The sequence below is a fragment of the Falco cherrug genome, chromosome 6 (assembly GCF_023634085.1).
Source record: "Falco cherrug isolate bFalChe1 chromosome 6, bFalChe1.pri, whole genome shotgun sequence".
Lineage (NCBI taxonomy): Eukaryota > Metazoa > Chordata > Aves > Falconiformes > Falconidae > Falco > Falco cherrug.
This window is the reverse complement of record NC_073702.1, coordinates 518,457-539,408: the sequence shown is the minus strand read 5'-3', so window position 1 is coordinate 539,408 and position 20,952 is coordinate 518,457. Positions and strand designations below refer to the sequence as shown.

At 38.0% G+C, this 20,952-nt stretch overlaps 1 protein-coding gene across 9 annotated transcripts in view; it reads right to left on the bottom strand.

The window, feature by feature from the left end:
* FBXL4 (F-box and leucine rich repeat protein 4) overlaps nt 1-20,952 on the bottom strand; it is a 72,021-nt gene that overhangs the window by 47,887 nt on the left and 3,182 nt on the right. For 7 of the 9 annotated variants that reach the window (XM_055713190.1, XM_055713186.1, XM_055713188.1 and 4 more), the window contains 3 exons: nt 18,031-18,199; nt 16,638-17,227; nt 6,919-7,264 (listed from right to left, as the gene is read on the bottom strand). In XM_055713190.1, the coding sequence (XP_055569165.1) occupies nt 6,919-7,264; nt 16,638-17,146 (855 nt within the window). In that variant the 5' untranslated portion in view covers nt 17,147-17,227; nt 18,031-18,199. Of the gene's footprint in view, nt 1-6,918; nt 7,265-16,637; nt 17,228-18,030; nt 18,200-18,584; nt 20,951-20,952 lie in introns of those variants that run through there. The other 2 variants (XM_005435827.4, XM_014277275.3) reach the window with 2 other exon arrangements.

Here is a 20,952-nt window from a genome sequence, read left to right as displayed (position 1 = left end):
TTAAGAAAATGAAAATGAAGCTTTTCATGAGATCCAAACAGACTGTACTTCCAATGTACCAGTTTATTACGCAGCTAGCTATCGTCTCCCCTTCTCCCCCCTTCATTTCTAGAAAGAAAAAGAAAACAAGCCAACTTCCTGCAAAATGAAAAATGTTACTTCCTACTCGGCTCCAGATTTAGCATTTGAATTTCAAACATGATCTACAACTCTTCAAAAAAACCCGAAACAAACCCACCCCCCCCCCCAAAACAAAACAAAAAACCCCCACCCCCCCCTTTTTCTCAAATGCCAAAATACACTGTTTGCATATACTCCGGTTTCTCTCAAGCTTGATTTCAAGCCTTCCCACTTCCCTTCTCCTCGCTTCTCCTTTCCCCTAAAAACAACCCAAGCTTTTTGTCTCTGCGGGTAACTGGAACTCTCACCTCAGCTTGATGCAGAGGATCTATGTAGACATTCCAATGTGACAGCAATACATATATATATGGAATACATATGCATATATAATAACTGCAATTAATGTATTATAATAAAAACGTTTGCTTCCAACTGACATTTAGGTTGTTGGCATTTTGGTATCCAAGAAAGAGCAAAGTAACTAGGAAATAGCATAGATATAATCCCAAATTAGTATCTTGATTATTGCTTGGCTCAGATCCATACTTAAGCTTAGAAGTTGCTTAAGTTTTGTTTGTCATTCTAATAGCAGATACCTAAACATAGTCATTTTTCTAAAACCATCAATACACTTTAAATAAATTTCAATATTCTGAAAGACATCTTCAAAATATTTTGCAATCTTTCAGCTATTCCACACCTTAAGCCACCTAAATATCTATTTTATGAATGTCTTTTCCCTCAGATTTTCCCATAATTACTTGGTAAGTTTTCTAGAGCAGAGAGCTCAACAAGAAAGGCTGCACTGTTAGCTAAATTTATGTCTACAATTAATGTGGCATAATAATGTCTGATAAGAACAAAGTAACACCAATTTTGTTCAATTAAAGATAATGGTGGATAAAACTACAAATACCTCACCAACATCCCTTTACACTAACTGATGACTTCAGCGAGTATTTCATAACATATTGTCCTGGTTTCAGCTGGGATGGAGTTAACTTTCCTCTTAGCACTAGTACAGTGCTGTGTTTTGGCTCTGATGTGAGAACAATGTTGACAGCACACTGATGGTTTTGGTTGTTGCTGGGTGATGTTTATACTAAATCAAGGACTTTTCAGTTCCTTGGGCACTGCCAGCAAGGGGGCTGGAGGGACATGGGAAATTGGGAGGGGACACAGCCAGGACAGGTGACCCAAACTAGCCACAGGGATATTCCATACCATGGGACTTCATGCTGAGTATATAACCTGGGGGAAGAAGAAGGAAGGGGGGGGACGACATCCGGCATTACGGTGTTTGTATTCCCAAGTAACTGTTACACATGATGGAGCCTGGCTTTCTGGGGGATGGCTGACCACCTGCCTTCCCGTGGGAAGTGGTGAATCGATTCCTTGCTTTGCTTTGCTTGTGTGCAGCTTTTGCTTTACCTATTAAATTTTTCTTATCTCAACCCTTGAGTTTTATATTCCTTTCCGATTCTCTTCCCCATCCCTCTGGGTGAGGGTGAGTGAGCAAGTGGCTGCGTGTTGCTCGGTTGCCGGCCAGGGTTAAACCACGACACTTGCAGGACGCTGCAATCTTTCCACACCTGAGATGAAATCTCTTACCACATTTTTTCTGATTAAGACATTCATAATCCTTATTTTTTACTGACATTATGCTACTTCATACTATCTAGAATGGAAAACCATAATGAAATGTCATTACTTGACATTAAGAATCAATTTTTTTCTGGCTTTCAATTAAACAAAGACAACAGGTTCCAAATCTACAGGCTAATAACCATTAATCACTGTTAGTCTGGAGTCTGGTTGTCTGTCAGAAATTCGCTTTTTATGTATGTGTATCCTAGCATAAAGTACAATTTGATACCATAATGAATATGTGACACGATGTGTTGCATTGCACTACACAGTGTTCATGGTGATTCCAAGAATGTTACAGAATTGAGTACCTGCTTTGAAAATTAATTTTGTAACAGTTTCTCACGAACAACTTTTTACTCTGCATTTATGAAAAATTATGGCAACCGTTATTTTTTCACACCTTATAAACTGATCAGTAAAACCAAGATTACTGGAAAAAATACAAAGGAGTATAAAGAGGAAAACAAAATACAATTTATACAAATACTGATCACCCTTTTAGGTTATGATGGACCTGAAGTACTTCGTCTCCCATTTCCAGGGCAAACATGGCACATGCCAGCTTTAGAGATGTGGCAAGATCAACACCCACTACAGTTAAAAACTTCAAAAATCAGAGGTTTTCAAGTCATAATTCTCACAATTCAACAAATAGCAGTATACAAAGTCATTGTGTGCTGTCTGAGCACAAAAAAAATCCTGATTCATCCCTAAGCCATGTGTTTTATTATCGTCATAGTCCCTGATCGCAGTGCATTACATACATATTTATCATTAAAAAAAATATAACTTCTTAAAAAAATAAGACATCTCGCCCACTGTAAAGTTCACTTACAAGCTCAAACAGGATCTCCATCATACTCTTCAATACACAGGGTGAAACTTACTTACCTACCCAAAAGTTTATCCAGCTTTTTAAAGCCTTTTTTCTGAATAACCATTTGTTGTGGTTTGAGGGTTTTTTTGTTATTGCAGGCAATAACCATTTATGCCCAATAAAATACTTTCTGTAGTTAGAGGACAATAACAGAACTTAAGTCAGAAAAGAATACTTGGATGCTGGCCAAAGCTGAATATCTGCACTTTCTACATGTGCAGACTTCAGCATGAGGCCCTCCAATATGAAAATACATTGGCCTATACAAACCACTCATTCAGAAACATGCAAATGAATGACTTGCAATTTTTTCATTCTGTAGCTAGAGCTGCCAGGGCTTAGCTTTTAATTAATTAGAATTTATACTAAGACATGCTCAGACAAAGGACAAACGATATGTGCACAAAAAATCAAAGAGAGAAGGCAAGAAGAAGATTGTATTCTAGGGATTTTGACATTCCTCAACCTAGTTTAAGAAAACAGAGTCCTTAATTCCACGATCGTATAGCTTGCACCAGCAAAGGCATACACATTTAACAGGACACAAACACATGAAAAGTGGACCTTGCAACTGTTTGACAAAACACAGCCATTTAAGTCTCACTTCTCTTTATTCTACTTGCGTAACACACTTTGGAGGAGTGGGCTTCACATCACCAAGCTATAGGCTCTGATCCTCTCAGTAATGAAAGGCTGTAAAGGTTTTAAGCCCTTTCTTGATTGAAAGAACAGAAAAAGGATCTTACTGACAGACTGTATCATCAAATAATCGAGACTCCAGGAGGACTAAAGCTGGAGAGATCTCCACATGCCATCACTCAGAGCCTAGCCTGCTATAGCAACTGGCAGTGTATTGGCCGTTACCTGAAGGGAATCTTGTGCCATATGGCTATTAGCTGTCAAGATTGCTTTTAAGACCCTCATGATGTTCTCTTTTCAAAGAGAGGCATAAAATCTCCTTGATTATCTGAAAGCCTACAAATACTTGTTCTGGAAAGATGTAAGAAGTTTACTGTTGAGCAAAAAAGTATATGACACTTAAAAATGTTCCTGCTTATTGCTCTGACTTTTAAGTATCATTTAAGGGATGCAGATCTTACATGCAAGACCCATTTTCCTGGAACATAGGTGCCAAATCCACATTTAGCAGTGAAATTCACTTCCCCAGTACCCACGAACAGCTCATAAATCTTGTAGGCAGCTTTAGGAAAAATTGGCTTCAAGGAATGACAAAGATGTCATTTATATCTTTCTTATACCAAAATTTATATAAAAATTATCTTTTGGATGGCAGCCTGCAGGACTCCTCCTGACTCTCTTCTCTGGAAAAGAAAATTTAGGATCTTGGTAGCTGGCACATCTTGGCAAGTCCCACACTGCACAAGTACACAGTGGCAGGTATGCCTCACCTTTCTCAAAGGCTTTGAATTTGCTTAGGCCTTCAGGTCTCAAGCATTCTTGCAGCGTCAACTAAGACTAAGACGTTACTCCTTCCACTTTATAAGCAGCACCAGTTAGTCAAAGATAACTGGGCAGACAGACAAGCACATGAAGTATCTCCCAGAAAATCCTCTCTAAATTTTAAGGTAATTCTGAAGAACTAATGAAGTACAGGTACTTCACAGCTACTAAGGGCTGTTTAACACCATCCACCAGCAAGAAAGGAAAATTCTCTCACCTAGTTCATCCAAGATTTCACACTTTCTTCTAAGGAAGTCCATGCCCCAGGAGTCAAGCATTTTTCTCTTTTGTCATCAGAAGCAATCTAGACTCTTACAATGTTTTTAGAGCTCACACTGCAGCAAGCCATTCCTAATGCCATTTTGAGGAACAACACAATCTATGAAAGGGTAGTCTGTGGAAGTTTCAGAAAGACAAGGAAGGCAAAAGAAAGGCTGGAGGAACTGCTGCCTGCTTTAAGATCAGCCCAGAAGACCATACAGCCCGTTTATTTTGTGAATTATGGAGGATAGCATGAAAAAAGCCTGAAACAGCTCAAATAAGGAATAGGCATTCATATGAAGACATAGGACAGTTACATGTTTGCAATCAACCAGAACATATAAAAAGAAACACATTTTTAATGTAACGTATCAATCAAAACTAGAAGGAGTCAGTGATTGCCTTATTTCATCATTACAAGGTTCAAACACTTCTCAGAAAAACCTGACACTTGTCAGTCTTTAAGACAGCAAGCAGAATACTGTTCTCCCATATCTGATGCAACAAAAAAACCTGTCATGCTACAAAAGTACAACATTTTTGTCATTCTAATACCCAAATCTTCCAGCTGGACCAAGAACGTAGTAGACTGGGATTTCTGCTATCACAAAACCAGTCCAGAAATAGTTTTTTGTAGTTTTCCTGATAAATATTCCACTTGTATTTTCAGTTTCTTTAAATCAAAGCAGAAGAAAAAAATATATGCTTGTATGGATAGATCATATAAATGCATTCATGAAACCAAACATTAAAAAAAGGATAAAAAGGGAAGCTGGTACACAAACAGGAAAGCAGAAAAGCACAACAAAGTACATGAAGTTCATAGGAGTAACGGAACTACACAAATGGTTCCCAAATTACAATCTTAGTATGTATAATCATGAACAGAAAAAAGATTAATCAACCTCTCTGGTAGTCTATTATACCACAAATAAATTTATCCAGCCTTTTCTAACAAAACTTCCTAGACTTAAATCAAGTTTCTTCTACAATCAATTCCTTTGAATGACTAAAACCAACAAATTTTCAAACTTTCAAACTGTTATACATTTTACGATGTTCTGGAATCAGCTGCACCTTTGTATATGCAAAGTACTTTCTTTACTTCATTACTGATATACAAGCACCAACAGTAAAATATATTAAACATTATATGGACTCTGGGGAAAAAGAAAAAACCACTAGAGCTAACTCAGGATGAAGTTAGTATCCTCATTTATTATTCCACTGCAGCAACAAAAAACCCCAACAAACTCAAGAACGAAAAATGATTTAAAAGACAAGGTAGGCAGTAGAAAGATGGAGAGAGTTGTTACATCCTCTTCCTTTCTCTTTACCTCTTTACAGGCACAGCAAACTTCTACAGGTTACTAGGGCACACGGTCAACCAACCAGAGCTTTCAGGTGCCAAACTGGGGTACTTAAGAGACAAAAGATGTAAAAACCCCAAAATACTACTTGAATAGATCACCTATTTCTGAAAACCAGTCAGTGACAGTATCTCCCACTATCCTCCTTTCACTTTTAAGAGCAAGTCTGATTCAAGCCACAAGCACTGAGCATTTGATGAGTTACCACAGTAAACAAATACTTGCTTCTTTTGCCAGACTGCAGTACACTGAAGAGCAGGAACAACCACGTCTCTGCTCAAGTCCAGAGGTCTGACTGGCAATTAAAGGCTTCTTTCCACTATGTGCAAAACCTGTTTATTTCAGAAGAGGTGAAGACAATTACTTTGTCTCTCAATTCTTACTCTAATTAGGGTACTAGCCTCCATACCCTGAGCCTGAAATACTGAGCATTTCCTGGCCTGCACACAATATTCAGCGGACATACTTTGCATTCTTATTATACTGAAAATTACAGGAAGGAAAATATTGACTGACTCTAAGCACTCCTGCAACTGCCCCACTGCCAGGGAATCTGAAAGGAGTAGTTTCTTCACAACTGTTTTCTGTGCTAATGATAGAATAAAAAATAGCAAACATAAAAAAAGAAGTCCAGCTGTTAACATTTTTACCTGCACTTAGCTGCATGGAAGAAGCTTATTTCGTAATAACATGAAAATAATGTGGCAGTTTCAGGAACAAAGTTCTGGGGTTTTGTAAGAGAAGTAACAGGAAAAGAAACATTTAGCCTATTACAAACTATTTCCACTTCCAGATCTTGATTCAATCTTTTCATATCACTTTTATAGCTCTTCTATCATTAAGCATGAGGACTAAAATTACTGGAAAACTGCCAAAAGCTTCTAAGTTCAAGAGCTAGAATAACTGGTGTAAAAACTACGTGCAAACGGACAGATTACTGAGAAATAAAAGTGAAATAACTATGCAAATAACAGCAAAGTGGCTCGCTATTACACATCCATGGAAGTAAAGAGACTTACATAATTGAGGCGCAACTATAAAATAACTGCAGGAGATTCACAAAACAATGCAAGGAAATCTAACTGGAAAAAACAACAATCTTGACCAGGACCCTATAAAGCACCTTTGCATCCCTAATGATCAAGATAAATACACTGAGTATAAACATGCTTTCCTTACCTCATAAGGCAGTTTATCAAAATACCCATTAGTTGGCCATTCCCTGAGGTTAACAATGCTGAACTGTTTATTAAGAGTGTCCATTCCACAGCCATACTTTTCTTCATCTTCATCTTCATCAATATCATTCATATCAATCATCGAAGTCTTAAGTGAAAGCACAGGCCTCTCTTTCACACCATGCAGTACTACTGCATCCAGTTCAGTGTAATAGTCTAGAAGAGAGCTGTTCACTTCCAGACGGATTAAGTTTGTGGGAAAGTTTATCTGTTTGATACAAGGTGTGAACTGCCGAGCCTGAGGACCATTCACCTTTGTAGGTGCCTCGGACCAAAGGATTTCCCATCTGTGAAAGAAAAATTGCACATACAGACAGCATAGCGATTAAAATCAAAGTTAGTAAAGCAATTCCTGAACACAGTAAGAGGGCTTCTCTGTCAGAAGTATTTAACAAGTGAGAAACATGGTTGAAAAGACAGTGAAAATCATGTTTTCCTTAGATATGGTAAGTATCCTAAGGGTGAATTTAACTGGGCATACTATGACCTTAGCATATCTTCTCTGCATTGCTAACTAACAAAACAAGCTATATACTCAGTCACACATTTGTTAAGAGTACTGCTATTCATGCACAAGTTGTTTTTAACATCTTACATGTAAGGTAGTCATAAGAAATGGATTGCAGATGTGTTCACAATGATGCTGTGTTAGTGTAAGTATGCAGGGAACAGCCTCGGCACATAATCCAAACATACAGTCAGCTGACCTCTTATTTCCCACAAAGGTTTTCACAAAAAAAGAAAAAACCCAAACCCACAGCTCAGACTCCTTAACATCAAACCTGATCGAATTGCAGCATTGCAAATTACAAAAAAAAAAAAAAAGCAAGCAGCAAAACCCCAGAAACTTTACTTTATCTGTCTGGGCAAGCAAACTATTCCTTTTAAAAGTAATTCACTTTCAAATCACCAGAGAAATAAAATCTTCAAATCACTTTTGAAAGGGTCCTTTGCAAAAAATGTTAAAATGTCTACATTACTAAACTGAGTTGTTTTTCTCCTCTTTAGTCCACTGACAGAAGGACGTTCAGAGCATGCATAGAACTTCCACAACTACACCCTTACTTTCACACACAGACCTCAAATCTCTTCCAGAAAATGACAGTGAAACCTACTGCCAATTGAGGAAGCTGGAGAATCAAGTCTTACAATCATTAGGTCTTCAGTGCTCCCAAACTTGCCAAAAGTTCGGAAACATGCTCTCTACATGGGTCCTCATCCAGTGAATGCATTTTAGAGTCCTTCAGTCACTGATGCCCACCTTTTCCTCCCTCAAGTCTAGTTAATTCCTAAAGAAGCAACCACTGCTGCTACTCCCTTCAACAGTATGCTTACAGTGATCTCTGCATCCTGTGTGCATAACCCAGGCACTTCCATATCTACCCCATCTCTTTCTGAGCATCCTAATTCCAGCTTCAAGGATTTCTCTCAGGCTGCTTGTCTCAGAAACACCGTATGTGCTTTCCAATTCCTCAGCACCTTGGCTTTCCCTGCCAGACACCACTACTCAGAAATTACAAGTATTCCTCTACACTGACATATACTACAGAACACACACACGGGGGGGTGTGGGGGTGTTATATATATATAAAATTAAAAGTAAGTAAATAATCAAACATTCTTTGTTTTCTAGAACCAAATGCTTACACTTTGTTTATCATGACAAAAGACATATACAAGTACTTCCATCAAAACATAGCGCACAGTATAAATAAGGCTTAGAAGCTTGATATTTGCTACTATTTCAAGGATAGGAAAATTAATCTTTATTGGCTGAAACTGCCACGTCACAATGGACTTTTTGCGGTATGTGAGGATTAATTTTCCTATCCTCGAAATAGTAGCATATTTTCCTATCCTACACCATGCCATTCTCCACAGATACTTTATGGGAGGCCTGCAGAACTCTTATGTCAAAGGAGAGAAAAAAAAAAGTAATGAACTAAAAACAAGCAAGCAGGATTGGTGAATATATCGCACATCAGAAAGTACCAATGTAGGAGTGGACAACTCTACCCTAAGGTTAACAGTTCTTATAAGAGAGACTTACTACTAAGAGAAGATTTCATTCATTTAGGAAATGAACATCAGCTCATGGCAAAAAGGAACAGATGTAGTCCCACTGTCATGCCCTCTCACATAGGTCGATACCCTAAGCAAATACTTAATGTTAGCAATGCACATGACCTTTCTTGAACACATCCAGATCACCATCTAACATTTTGCTTAGACACTTTCATATACCCGCTCAGACTATCCTTAGGGAAACAAAAAGCTATTTTTTCACTAGTTTAGCACATGCCAGACCAACAACTTTTAACAGAATGTGTTTCAGTTATTGACTTCTCCTTTAGTGCCCTGGAGAAAGGCTTATCTAGCAGTAGCAGAACTCTGGAGGTCTAGCTTCATCAAATTGCAGAGCAATAACCTCATTCAGCAAGCAGTGTCTCTAGTTTCCAGTCTTTGTAATAAACTAGAGAGAAGGAAAGACACGTAGCATGACTTCACAATCTTGCGAAACTCCACATTATATATCAAGTGCTGATGAACCAGACCAGTGGCTATTTTCCACTGTCCTTGTCATACTGCTTTCTTTTCATCAATAGCCCACCAATCTAACTTTAAAGGACTCAGCTGTCAGTTTAACTGGAAAACCTCAAGTCTACCAGGTTGATTTGATGTTCTTCTCTGCTTTTATGGTCTGTTCTTGTGTGTGGTGCCATCCCAATTGCTCTGAGTCAGGGATGGTGAATTCTTCCTGAGTATAAGCATACTCTGAATATACCCATTACTGCACTTGGAAGCTGTTTCTTCATCTACAATCAGCACTTTGACACTTAAATGGGCTACATGTAACCTGAAAGGGAGTGAAAACTCCACAGCTGGAAATGGATCAAAAAAGTCTAAATTACCAAGAGGCTTCACTAAGAACTGTATTTCTTCTGTTCTGGAGCATTTTTTGCTATAGTCACCCATTATGAAATCCTTCAGAAGACAGGTATTTTGACAGTCAGTCCTGGTTTGAGGGTGTGTTCCAAAATCAGCTTTCTTTCCTAACAAGGTTGCCTGCGTTTGTTCCAAGCTTAAGATGCTTGGTAAACTATTCAGCCCAAAGCAAAGAGAAATTGAATCCCAACAAATACCTGTAAAAACGTCAAAGGAATTTTCACACACACACACACACCCCCCCCCCCTCTGGCCAAGTTAATTAGGTAGCTCTCACAAAAATTAAGCAGAATCAGATCACTGAAGGTGGGACATTGTTTGTCCTCAAGTCTTGCAGATACACAGTAACAGCTGATCAAAGATGTTGCAATGACAGTGCTTTGATAAGAAGGTTTCACCAGCAAGGCGTCAGAAAGCCTCAGTCTCTATACTGCCATGCAAAGCCTGAATGAGAAGTACGAACATCTGTATTATTTTCTCTACTGATTAATGGGAAAACTGAGTCCATTAAAGCTGAAAGGAAAAACTTAATTTTCTTTAGATTTCCCTCTACCTTATGAAGATAGCCAGGAACTCATTCTGCTCAAATTTCTGATGCTAAAAACTCAATACACCTATGTGATAAAAAATAAAAAAATAAAAAAAATAATTCTCATTCTCCTTCCCTCACCGTGAAGGAAAACACAGTCCAGTGATTTTTAGGCTGAGGAACATGCTTGCAAGGTTTGTGGCAAATGAGAGCACATATTTAATGTTTAATTTTTTGTTGGCCTAATGCTGTTGGAAAGCTTTTTAATGGCTAAGATGATCCCTGAGTAGACCTGATTACTTCTGAAGAAATTACATAAGAAAGATTCTTCATAGAAGTGGCTCCTAGGAAAAGTAACCAGATTTCTCTCCAGTGATACAAAACTATGCCTGCAATCTGCTGAGATTTCTTGCATTGTAAAATTGAGATTGGTGTAGAAAGCAAGTCTCACTCCATGTGATTCAATCACAAAAATTAAATTCCCTGTCCCAAGAAACTTACAGCTGTGTTAAAAGCCAGAAGTGAAGTTTCATACAGAACAATGAGGAGAACATAAGGCAACTCAGAGAATATTATGACCACACATTTGCTGAAATGGCAACTTCTGCAACAATTATAATCATAATATGTGATTATAATACATCCCATCTGCACTTATCCAAGCAAGTGCTCAGTAAATAATCTTTAGGCTACAAGAAAACATCTCTTACCTGCTAACATGCCAGGGATGCTTTAGCCCACGATGTTCAACATAACCTGGAAAGTGCACCCCTGGCCACAGATGTTAAGTTGATAAATACAAAAGGCAAGGAAGACCAATCATGAGACCAGTATTGGAACCATTCTGTTCTAGGTGATAAGCAGAGTTCACAGCAGTCTAATTACTATGGGGGAATACGCAGCAGATTTTCATTTCTACTTTGAGAGTTCAATTCTGGAATACCAGAGAGAGCAGACAGGACTCCCAAGAATGCTCAGGGCATTTTAAATACCAAAAGATATTTCAAATAACTGTCCTGTTATCCACATGAACTTTTTATGGGTTTCTCAGAAATGACTGTCCCACATGGACCCACAACTCATTCTTTTATGACAGTCATCTGGATGAGAAAAAGCTGTTCCCCTGCAGATGTCAAAGTAAGTTATAAGGAAGGATGCAAATGGTAGAATTCAAGTTGCGTGTTACACATAGGTGAGATACAGCCCTGAAGGTCCCTTATCACACTCTAATGTGTTGATGGTATCAGCAGTGTTTTGGGTGCCTTCGTCTGAGATTCACAGGGAACAAAAGGTAAAGAACCATCTAAATGCTGCTCTATAAGCAACAGACTCACAATATTTACATTCAGTATACTGCCTTTCTGGTTTCATTCTATCAGAAGGGGGGGATTTTTTTTTCCATCAAACTTTTGATCCCCATCCTGGCTGCCAGCAAACAAATCTGCACAATTCCCACCCAGATTGGCATTGTACTGCCTAAATACAATGAACTTCCCAACGGAAGGAGAGGGAGCCTTTTACTTTGCCCATCTTCCTTAGCCTGCTCCTCTGGCTGCAGCGCTTCTGCCTCTACAGGATTCAAGACCTTCAGAAAGAGAAAGGCTTTGCATCCAGCAAACACAGCTATGTTGGGAAATATTGAGCCAAGCCGTTCATCTACAAATCAAACTCTGAATTTTGCTCAAAAGAGCATCTAGCAAAATTCTAAACAACATGGAGAAATTAAATTAAATAGCAATAAATGGTGGGAACACACAAAGCAGAATGGAACTGCTCCCAGTCAAATAACCATGCTATCTCACCTGTGATAAATCACCTAACCAGTATTACACTTTATCTACAGAAAATAAGAAAAAAATAATCCCCAAACAATCTCCAACCCACTAATGAAGCAATCATTCCACTGCAGTAAGGTTATATGCTGTGAAACATCACCCAAGTATGGGCACACATCCCAAACTAGTTAGGAATCTCTGGTTTTGAGCTTTTATAAAAAGCACAAGTGGTGTCACTGTAACGTACATGAGATAAGAGAAACTGTCAAATTAAGTTAAAAAAAGACCATGACAGAAGAACATGGACGAATTTTTTTCTTTTATATACTAAATCTAAAACACAGAGTTATTTTTATTAAAGGAAAAAGTTGAAAAACTTCTGAAAAATTATTTTTGACTTGAAAGCTCCCATTTAAACACACACAAACACTTCCTGTCTGACAGCAGCTAACTATTAGGTGCATCAAAATGTTTCAAAAGGGCTAAGCACTAAAGAAGCCATTATGGAATCACCAATAGTAAGCCTTCTGGTTAAATGAGGAGGAAAAAGAAACAGGAAAGAAAACATTTTCCCCATCACAGGAGCTAGCTATATCTTATTCTTCAATCTAATACACTAGGAGAAACAAAGAAAATTGTCTTGGTTGCGTTCAGCTTACATCACTACCACAAGCAGTGCCCTCATCACACCTGTGCAAAACCCTGCCTCTTCCACTGACTGAAGAGGGACTCATCGTTCTCACCAAACTCTTAAGTACACAGAATGTGCACAACAGTCAAAAATCAAGGCTACACCAGTGTAATAACCCCAGCACAACACAATACAAAAAAGGGAGGTATTTCTTCACCACATAAACCCAGAAACTATAGGCTACGTTGTTCCCATTATCTCTAATTATTAATTTTTGTTTGGATTTTCTGCACTCAGATAATTCCTGTAACAAATTTGTACATGGATACTAACATATGTTAGTATAGATTTAAGAAATTACCAAACAGTTCTCACCAGCCAAGGTGTGAGTGGCACTAATGAAAAGCATAAAAGGTCTCTGTGTGTAAAGACAGCAGTTTCTCTGACTTTTATGGTTTTAAAAATTGTTTTATGCAGAAGAGAGCAATGTAGTGTCTTCTGTGTTTAAAGCAGCAAAATATATGAGAGGACAGAGAATCCTCAAATTGCTGAAAGCTGGCTAAACCATAATGGAAAAAACTTCAAATTAACTGTCATGTTTTAAGCATTAGAATTATTAAAGAACAATTACATTCCATTCTGAAAAATAAATGCTTATTCCCATTCCATGAGAAGCCGACCCCAGCTCTAAAAAACCTCTAAATAAAGCCGATCTGAGATAGTGTCACACAAAGCTGTAACTGATAGCAATATTCAATGCACCAGTAAGAGAGGAACATGGCTACAGACCTTTTTCTGAACACCTGCATAAGTCATTCTTTCATGCAAGTGAAGCATGAAGTGTGCAACTTAGCAACACATTGGCCAAATATGTGGGCTATAGCCATTTTTCAAGAACATATAAAGTCCTTTTCATCAAGGACTGCAATACACCAAGTCCTTACAGAGCCTCTTGTAGGTTAGAAGCTTTTGCACACAGCGGTTTTGGATGAGCCCATGTTTTAAATACTAAACAAAGTGAAAAAAGATTACTCAGCTGGACAAGTATAATCCACTAAGCATAACATTTAAACAAGTCTCAACAGACTTTCTCCCAACAGTTTCGACTCCACCATTAATTTGGCCTTCTTTTTATATCAAAGTCAGAACTCGTGAAAAGGAACCTTTCTAATGACCTGCCCTTTTTCACTGGTGTTCAGAAAGAAACAGTTCCAGAGTCAGCAGATAAAATAAAGCAGCACTTTAAGGATTTTAGGTAATAAGGTGATTTAAACTTGAGCATCAAAATAGAAAACAAGGTTCTCAGTGCCCTTTGAGTAACTGAGCCATGGCCTTTTTTAACAGAAGAAAATTGTATGACAGTTCAGGTCCAAAACGTCAGTTAAACACAGAATCACCTAAGATTATCAGCAGCATTCCACCTTCAAAAAATAATTCTTAGTTGACATCTCAGATAATTTTTGTAAGTGAAAACAAGGGACCAAGAACTGAAGCAGAAAAGAGGCTGTGTTCTTGCAACTCTTTATATTTCCCTCATAAAGGTGAGCAAAGGAACAGAGAAAAAAAAAGCTGCACACCTCATGTGGAGAAACAGTTCCTTCATCTTCCCTTCAAGACACCATGTGTAACATGTTTGTCTCTTTCAGAAGAACGGAGACAAACCATATGTGTAGTTCTGAACGGACAAATCTGGCTGAGGGAAGGTAAGCCAAAAGAAAAAAAGAAGTCCCTCTAAAACTTCTCTATCATCAAGACTGGCAAATACTGAAGATGCAGCACAGGCAATTGGTTCTGAGGCTCACTGAGAAAACTTTCTAAACAAAAACATTGTTAACCTAGGTAGGCAGAACAGAAGATTCTCCTGTCTACAAATTAAAAAGTAGGGTCCCATAGGAACGTCATCCTTTTTTATGAAGGGGAAGTCTGAGCTCTCACTCTGACCACACCCCAAGCACAGTCATAAAGCACATCTCAAAATTCTATATTAGTATTTTCACTTCCATCTTCTTTTAGCTCTCCAGACAATTTTTCCCTTTTTTTAGTGCACCTTAATAAGTAGCTCCTTCAGCTAACATTTCTTGAGCTTTCCTTCAACACTCCTTAGTATTTACACAAAACTAAAAAACCCCATATTGTTTTAAGAACCAAAACCTAACCATACATTCTTATAAAATATAGCATTAGCTTATTACTCCAAATTATCTTTGTATTACACTGCAGCACAATATTATTAGTCTAATGCAACCTTATCAACAGTTACAGAAATAATCTCTACATAAATCTGTGCTACATCATAAAATAAAAAAGTAAAATTTACATCATAAAATAAAAAAATAAAGTGAAAGTTCAGAGTAATTGGCCAAAAGTCATCTCACATTAGGTTCTAAGTTCAAAAGTTTCAAAAGCTGCCTTCACCACATATCATCCTATAAATAAGTTCTAAATTACAGTGCCAAACACACTCCTGCTTAAGTTCCGCAGCCTATTATTGTTTGATCTATCACTGTTCCTTGAATGTGGATGTTTACTTTAGAGCTATACAGTATATACTCATTAGAGAGCTGTAAAACAAACAGCTGCACTAAACAACAGTAGATGACAGAATCCCACAAAACATTAACTGGGAAATTTGATTATATAACATGACACTAGATTTTCTATGGGGTTTTGCATAAACATCAATGGCCTAGTATTAGGAAGCACAGGATATTAAGTTAGAGACCTAAAAGTATGCTTTTTAGCTATCTGTAACAGGCAGGTCAGGCAAAAAACATGCAGCATCCAAACTAACGCTGCTTATACCGCCAAAGTGTGCATTTTAAAATAATACAGTATTTGTCGGCATATTATTTTTCTACAGGATGCATTTTAAGTCATCTTTTATCAGTTCCTCTTCCTTTATGGGTTTGTTAGCATTTCATCTCTTTTTGACATACAGGGAATGCTTTGATTGCATATACTGATAGCTTTTTCTTATGTTTTTCCCCCGTTATGTGCTTTTACCTGCTCTTTCTCCTTCTCTGTTTCTATTTCCTCCTCACTAAGAGCTTCATACCTCATACACAGTGGTTTTCTTAATTATCTTACTATTCCCCAGGTCCCTATCTTCCTGCCCCGCCCCGCCCCCCAAGCTGGAATTTCATCAGGAGTTCTTACTATAAGGAAAACCAACAGGATCAAATCAGCTTCTTTTAGTCTATGAAGCAAATGTAAAAATGAAGTGCAGCTCACACCCTTCGATCAGACCAAAAACAAAGATCAGACAAATGGCATCACCTTTTGTCCAACTGTTCTGTGCTTCTGTTTTTGGCCTCATTTCCATATGAATAGTTATAGTGTCTGATTGTACTATACATACAACCTAAAGCATACAGAGAGAAGAAAGAGTTTATGGCTACATGAAGCAGGATGATACAGTAACTGTGAATCCTCAACCTCTTCTACACAACTTGCTTTTCTTATTGGAGAAACAGAACTGCCATTTCAAAAGTGATTTCTGTACATACATAATAATTACTGCTCATATGAATTCCAACACAGAAACTGTCATTATATAAATTAGATCTGATATTAGGATCTACATTAATTCCTACAAAAAAAAATCCACATCTCTGAAGTTGCAATTAAACCACGTCACCACAGTTTTAAAAACATGCAGAAATAAAATGTTAGCGGGTCAGATACAAAACAGAGACATAGTAGGAAGTTTGCTAATCAGCATTACTTGTAGTATTTAATGTCTTTTAGGAAAGCATAAAGGAGAAAAAAAAAATAATTACCTTACTTCAGCTGGTGGATTTTGTGAGTAAGGATTTGCAGAACATGCCAAAATCCTGACTACAGCTCCAGGATGATAAGTTTCCAGAATGTGCACCGCAGTGGGATAAACTGGTTCCTCAAAAGCGAGTTCCACATAGTCCTGGCTACAGAAGGTGGGTGGTGTCCTCTTGAACGGCATCCGAGCGCTAGGGCAACGATCCCACCAGGTCCCATAAGTTCGAAAGACAGCAGTCTGAGTAAAGTCACCGGAACTAGGGTACACATTTGGAATACCTGCTAAATTCCACATGGTATACGACATGCTGTTTTCACTACCATAGTGTGAGCTGAAATCCAACACTTCTTTGGCATACTGAACTATTTCAACATTGATAGGTAAGGCTCGGGTGTTTGATTCAATAGCCCTCCGGCTGTTCATTTCTCCTCTTGTTGCTGTCCTAGCTCGGCGCCGAAGGCACATATAGTAAAACATGCTCAGAACTGTTAACATGGGAAACACTGGTGACATCTAGATATGACTTAGGAAGATGTGAAAGGTCATGAGTCCTTTATAAGGTGCATTAACTGCTTGTGGTGTTTTGGAAAGGAGCTGATAAAACAATGAATAAACATAGTGAGCAGATAAAACATTCTTAGAAGGCAAACTGTACTTTTCAAATATCCTCTTAAACAAAAAATACTGCTACTAAAATATTAATGAACTATTACATTTTATTTTAAGAGATTTAGTTGGAGGCTACTAAGTGTGGCTTCCCATTTACTGTATTCAAAACAGAGAAGACTAAGAAGAAACATTAGCCAAAACTAGCCCTCGAGCACCAAAAAGACTAATGGTTAAATTCAGCATTATTTTCAGGGATTTATTAAAAGAAAAAAATCTTGCACTGACTTATGGAAACAAAATCAGGTATGAAATGAAATGTGGCCCTTGTAGTAAATAACTGTAGAAGAGCATCTGAAGGTACAGCTAAAATTATCTGTAGTTTCATTTTGAAATAGTTAAACTAGAACTGACTTTAAAACAAAGTACTCTGGTACCTAGTAACGCTGCAGCAGTATACAGCTCAACAAAACCTAAGTTACTTCACTGCTTTGTATTTTGCAGTAAGACTGCTCCCAGACCCAATTTATTTAATCTAAAGCTAGCTCAAGTATATCTATATCATCCTACAAACTGGAGAGCAAAAGCACCCTTCTAAGACAGCTCATATAGAAAGTTGGACAGCTACTCCAGCAAATTGTTCCCTATAATTTGTTCCCATAATTTGTGAATTTTTTTTCTAAGAGTGAGAAGAAAGAGTCGGGGCAGTTGATCTAGACCAAAAACTTAACCCATGGCTTCCTGTATCAGGGCACTAGCCTGAAACAGACTCACAAAAATACAGTCATTACCCCTTGAAGTTGTCCATGACAGCATTCACCAATGCTAGAGGGGTCACCAGCCTCCTGAAGGATGCTCAGAATTCATTAACAACATCACCTTCAAGTCAAGCAACAAAGTAAGTCTTCAAAAGAGTCCTGGGCATCAGAAGCAGAAGTCCCCACAGAAAGCATTTTCCTTCTAATAAGAGAAAATATTTTCATTTATGTAACAATTCAGTTAAACACAAAATGTACTAGATCTGCAATACTGCCAGGCCATCTAAAAAATAAACACAAAACATACTAATAATTAAGGATATTGATGTGTTTTATACAGTCTACATCACATCAGAAGTAAAACAAACAAGCAAGCAGGTTTAACAATTAGAAAAAGCCAAGGTAAAAGTAAGCCTCTTTAGTAAAGTTTTCTATTTACAATGAAGAAATATTTACAGCTGAATGCTGTCTTCAGCACACAAGTGCTGTATCATATTCCCTACTAATAAAGATCCTCTCACATATGCTTGTCCCATATTTATCAGCTGGTCTGTACCTGCATGACATAAACCATTAGATTTACTTACACACAGAAAAACATGGAACATACTCTCTGATTTCTGCCAGCAGTACACAACACACTTGGGCAACAACACCACACTCCAGAATTCACCTCCTCCAGTATCACAAACTGTTTCTCACCAACTGGCCTTCTGATTAACTTGCTCACCAGCTTTACTAGGAAAGAATATGGAGTAATGCCCGTAACCCAATAGAGGCCAAAACAGGGATGACTAAGCATGTCTCAGAATAGAATACATGTTTCTTCAGCAGCCTGTACTGGAATTGCCAGTTAGTTTATCACAGGGTACATACTGTGGTAATCACTGAACCAACAGAGGCAACTTCTATTGCAGAACACGCATCAAACGACAACTAATGATGCCTCACATTGCTTGGCAGACAAACCACATATTTAATGTCTGCAATGGGTACAAGTAAGACCACACTTCATATAGAGTTTTTGGAAGCATAAGCTTAGAGTAGGGCCAAAAATTAAACAAATAGAGACGAATCAAAGTGACTTTTGTATGCCTCTATATAAATCCACTGTGCACATTTCTTGGACAAACTGCTTGTTTCCCATAGTCACAAAATGCTTGTACAAACCGCTCGCTCTCACTTGAACGCTGCCAACAGGGCAGCACTTGTGGTAACAGATAAGGACAGGCTGCACTATTTGACCCTCTCACTCGTGACAGCAAGAAAGTTTACTGAAGAAGTGTTCACTTCTCACTTTCTTGCCTCTTCTATTATTAGCTCTTTGTTCAGTTCCTGTCCTTCATTCAGTTTCACGTTGACATAGCTGTCAACAACATAAATTACTCCTGACATTCCATGCAGGAGGGAATGCATAAGATATGTTGGATTCGCTTCAAGCTCTCCTGGAATGCCAAAACCCAATAATGTCACATTTCCCCCAAACATCCTGTAGAACCACCTTTTAGAAAAGGCATTGTGGAAAAAGCAGCACAACCCCCAATCTCTCCTCCTTAAAAAAACCCACCCAAAAGACCCAAAAGAAACAACTCCAAACTGAAAACTGTTATTTTATCTTTTCAGCATAGAGTTGCTTTAAGTTGCAAGTGAAGATTGCCAATACATTCTCCTTCTGGATTTTTCCCTCTTAAAAAGAAAAATCTATTTAGAGAATATGCCAACAGACATTAAACCCCAACAAGCTTACTCTGCTGTCAAGCCCTGGCATTACACATAGACCAGCATATACACCAGCTTCTATCTCAAAATTTCACCAATTAACACAGTTTGAAGGCTGCTCCATGGAAATTCTGGCTTTACAGAGCTCAATTTTAAGAGTCATTCAGCTGGGGCACTTCAATATCAGGTGCGAATCACTTATTTCACACAGGCATCCTACACAACTTCCTATCTGCACTGCAAACTCCAGGCTTCCTCTGGCCGCAGCCCAGAGCTCTTACAGCACTGTTGTAAAAATCAGCTTGTCAAAGTGCAGCGTAACTGCTGCTCAGTTCAGAGCTGTACATCAGCTAGCTGCCCAGTTTAAGTCAGGTCCAACAAAGCAGATAATGGAAAATCTGCTGCATGATTTCAAGTTAGCAGAAACATTAATATGGGTCATTCCCCCTCTACTGACTTGATGATTCATAAAGACTGCAAAAAACTGGTATCCCCAACGCTGATGGCACTTTGTCATTTTTGGCTGCCATTGGTAAACAGGCTCAAAAGTAAATAGGAAGAAACAGGGAAGAGCATACAGTTTTCCTAAAAATGTATTAGTCTCAATAATACAAGTGGAGGTAAATTACTTTTAAAGAGTTAAACATAGGATTTAGTAGTTTATAACAAGTATGAGGAAACGAAACTATTATAAAAGAAGGATAAATAAGCATTAGGACTACAAAACAAATAGTAACTCTTAGCATTTTAGAAGAAGCATTAAGAATTGTGTGAAGTTAAAAGACCAATGAAAAATTGCTCAGGAGGTTAAAGGATAATAAGCTACTGAAAGAACTACATTAAACACAGATCAGTAGGGCCAGATCATATAGAGAGATTTTTTTCAGGAACTACCACAGGTCAAGCTGATTTCCAACTAAAAGGATTTGACTTTTTTTTTTTTCTCCAAAAAAAAACATTAAAAAAAGGAAAAAGGCAGACTCAGGCCTATGCAAAGCATCATGATAAACACCTCTGGAGCACAGTTGTTCATGTAATGTGAAGTTTACGTGGAAAACTCCTCCTTCCCCCAAACTGCTGAATTATTTTTAAGAGATTCTATGCAACTTGCAACTATATATATAAGCCTATGCAATTATACCTTCCAATCTCTGCCACCACGTTTGGCCTGTTGTATATTATTCATTTTCTTTTGTACAGGCATAATTATGCCAAACTGAAGCTTAATAAAGGTTT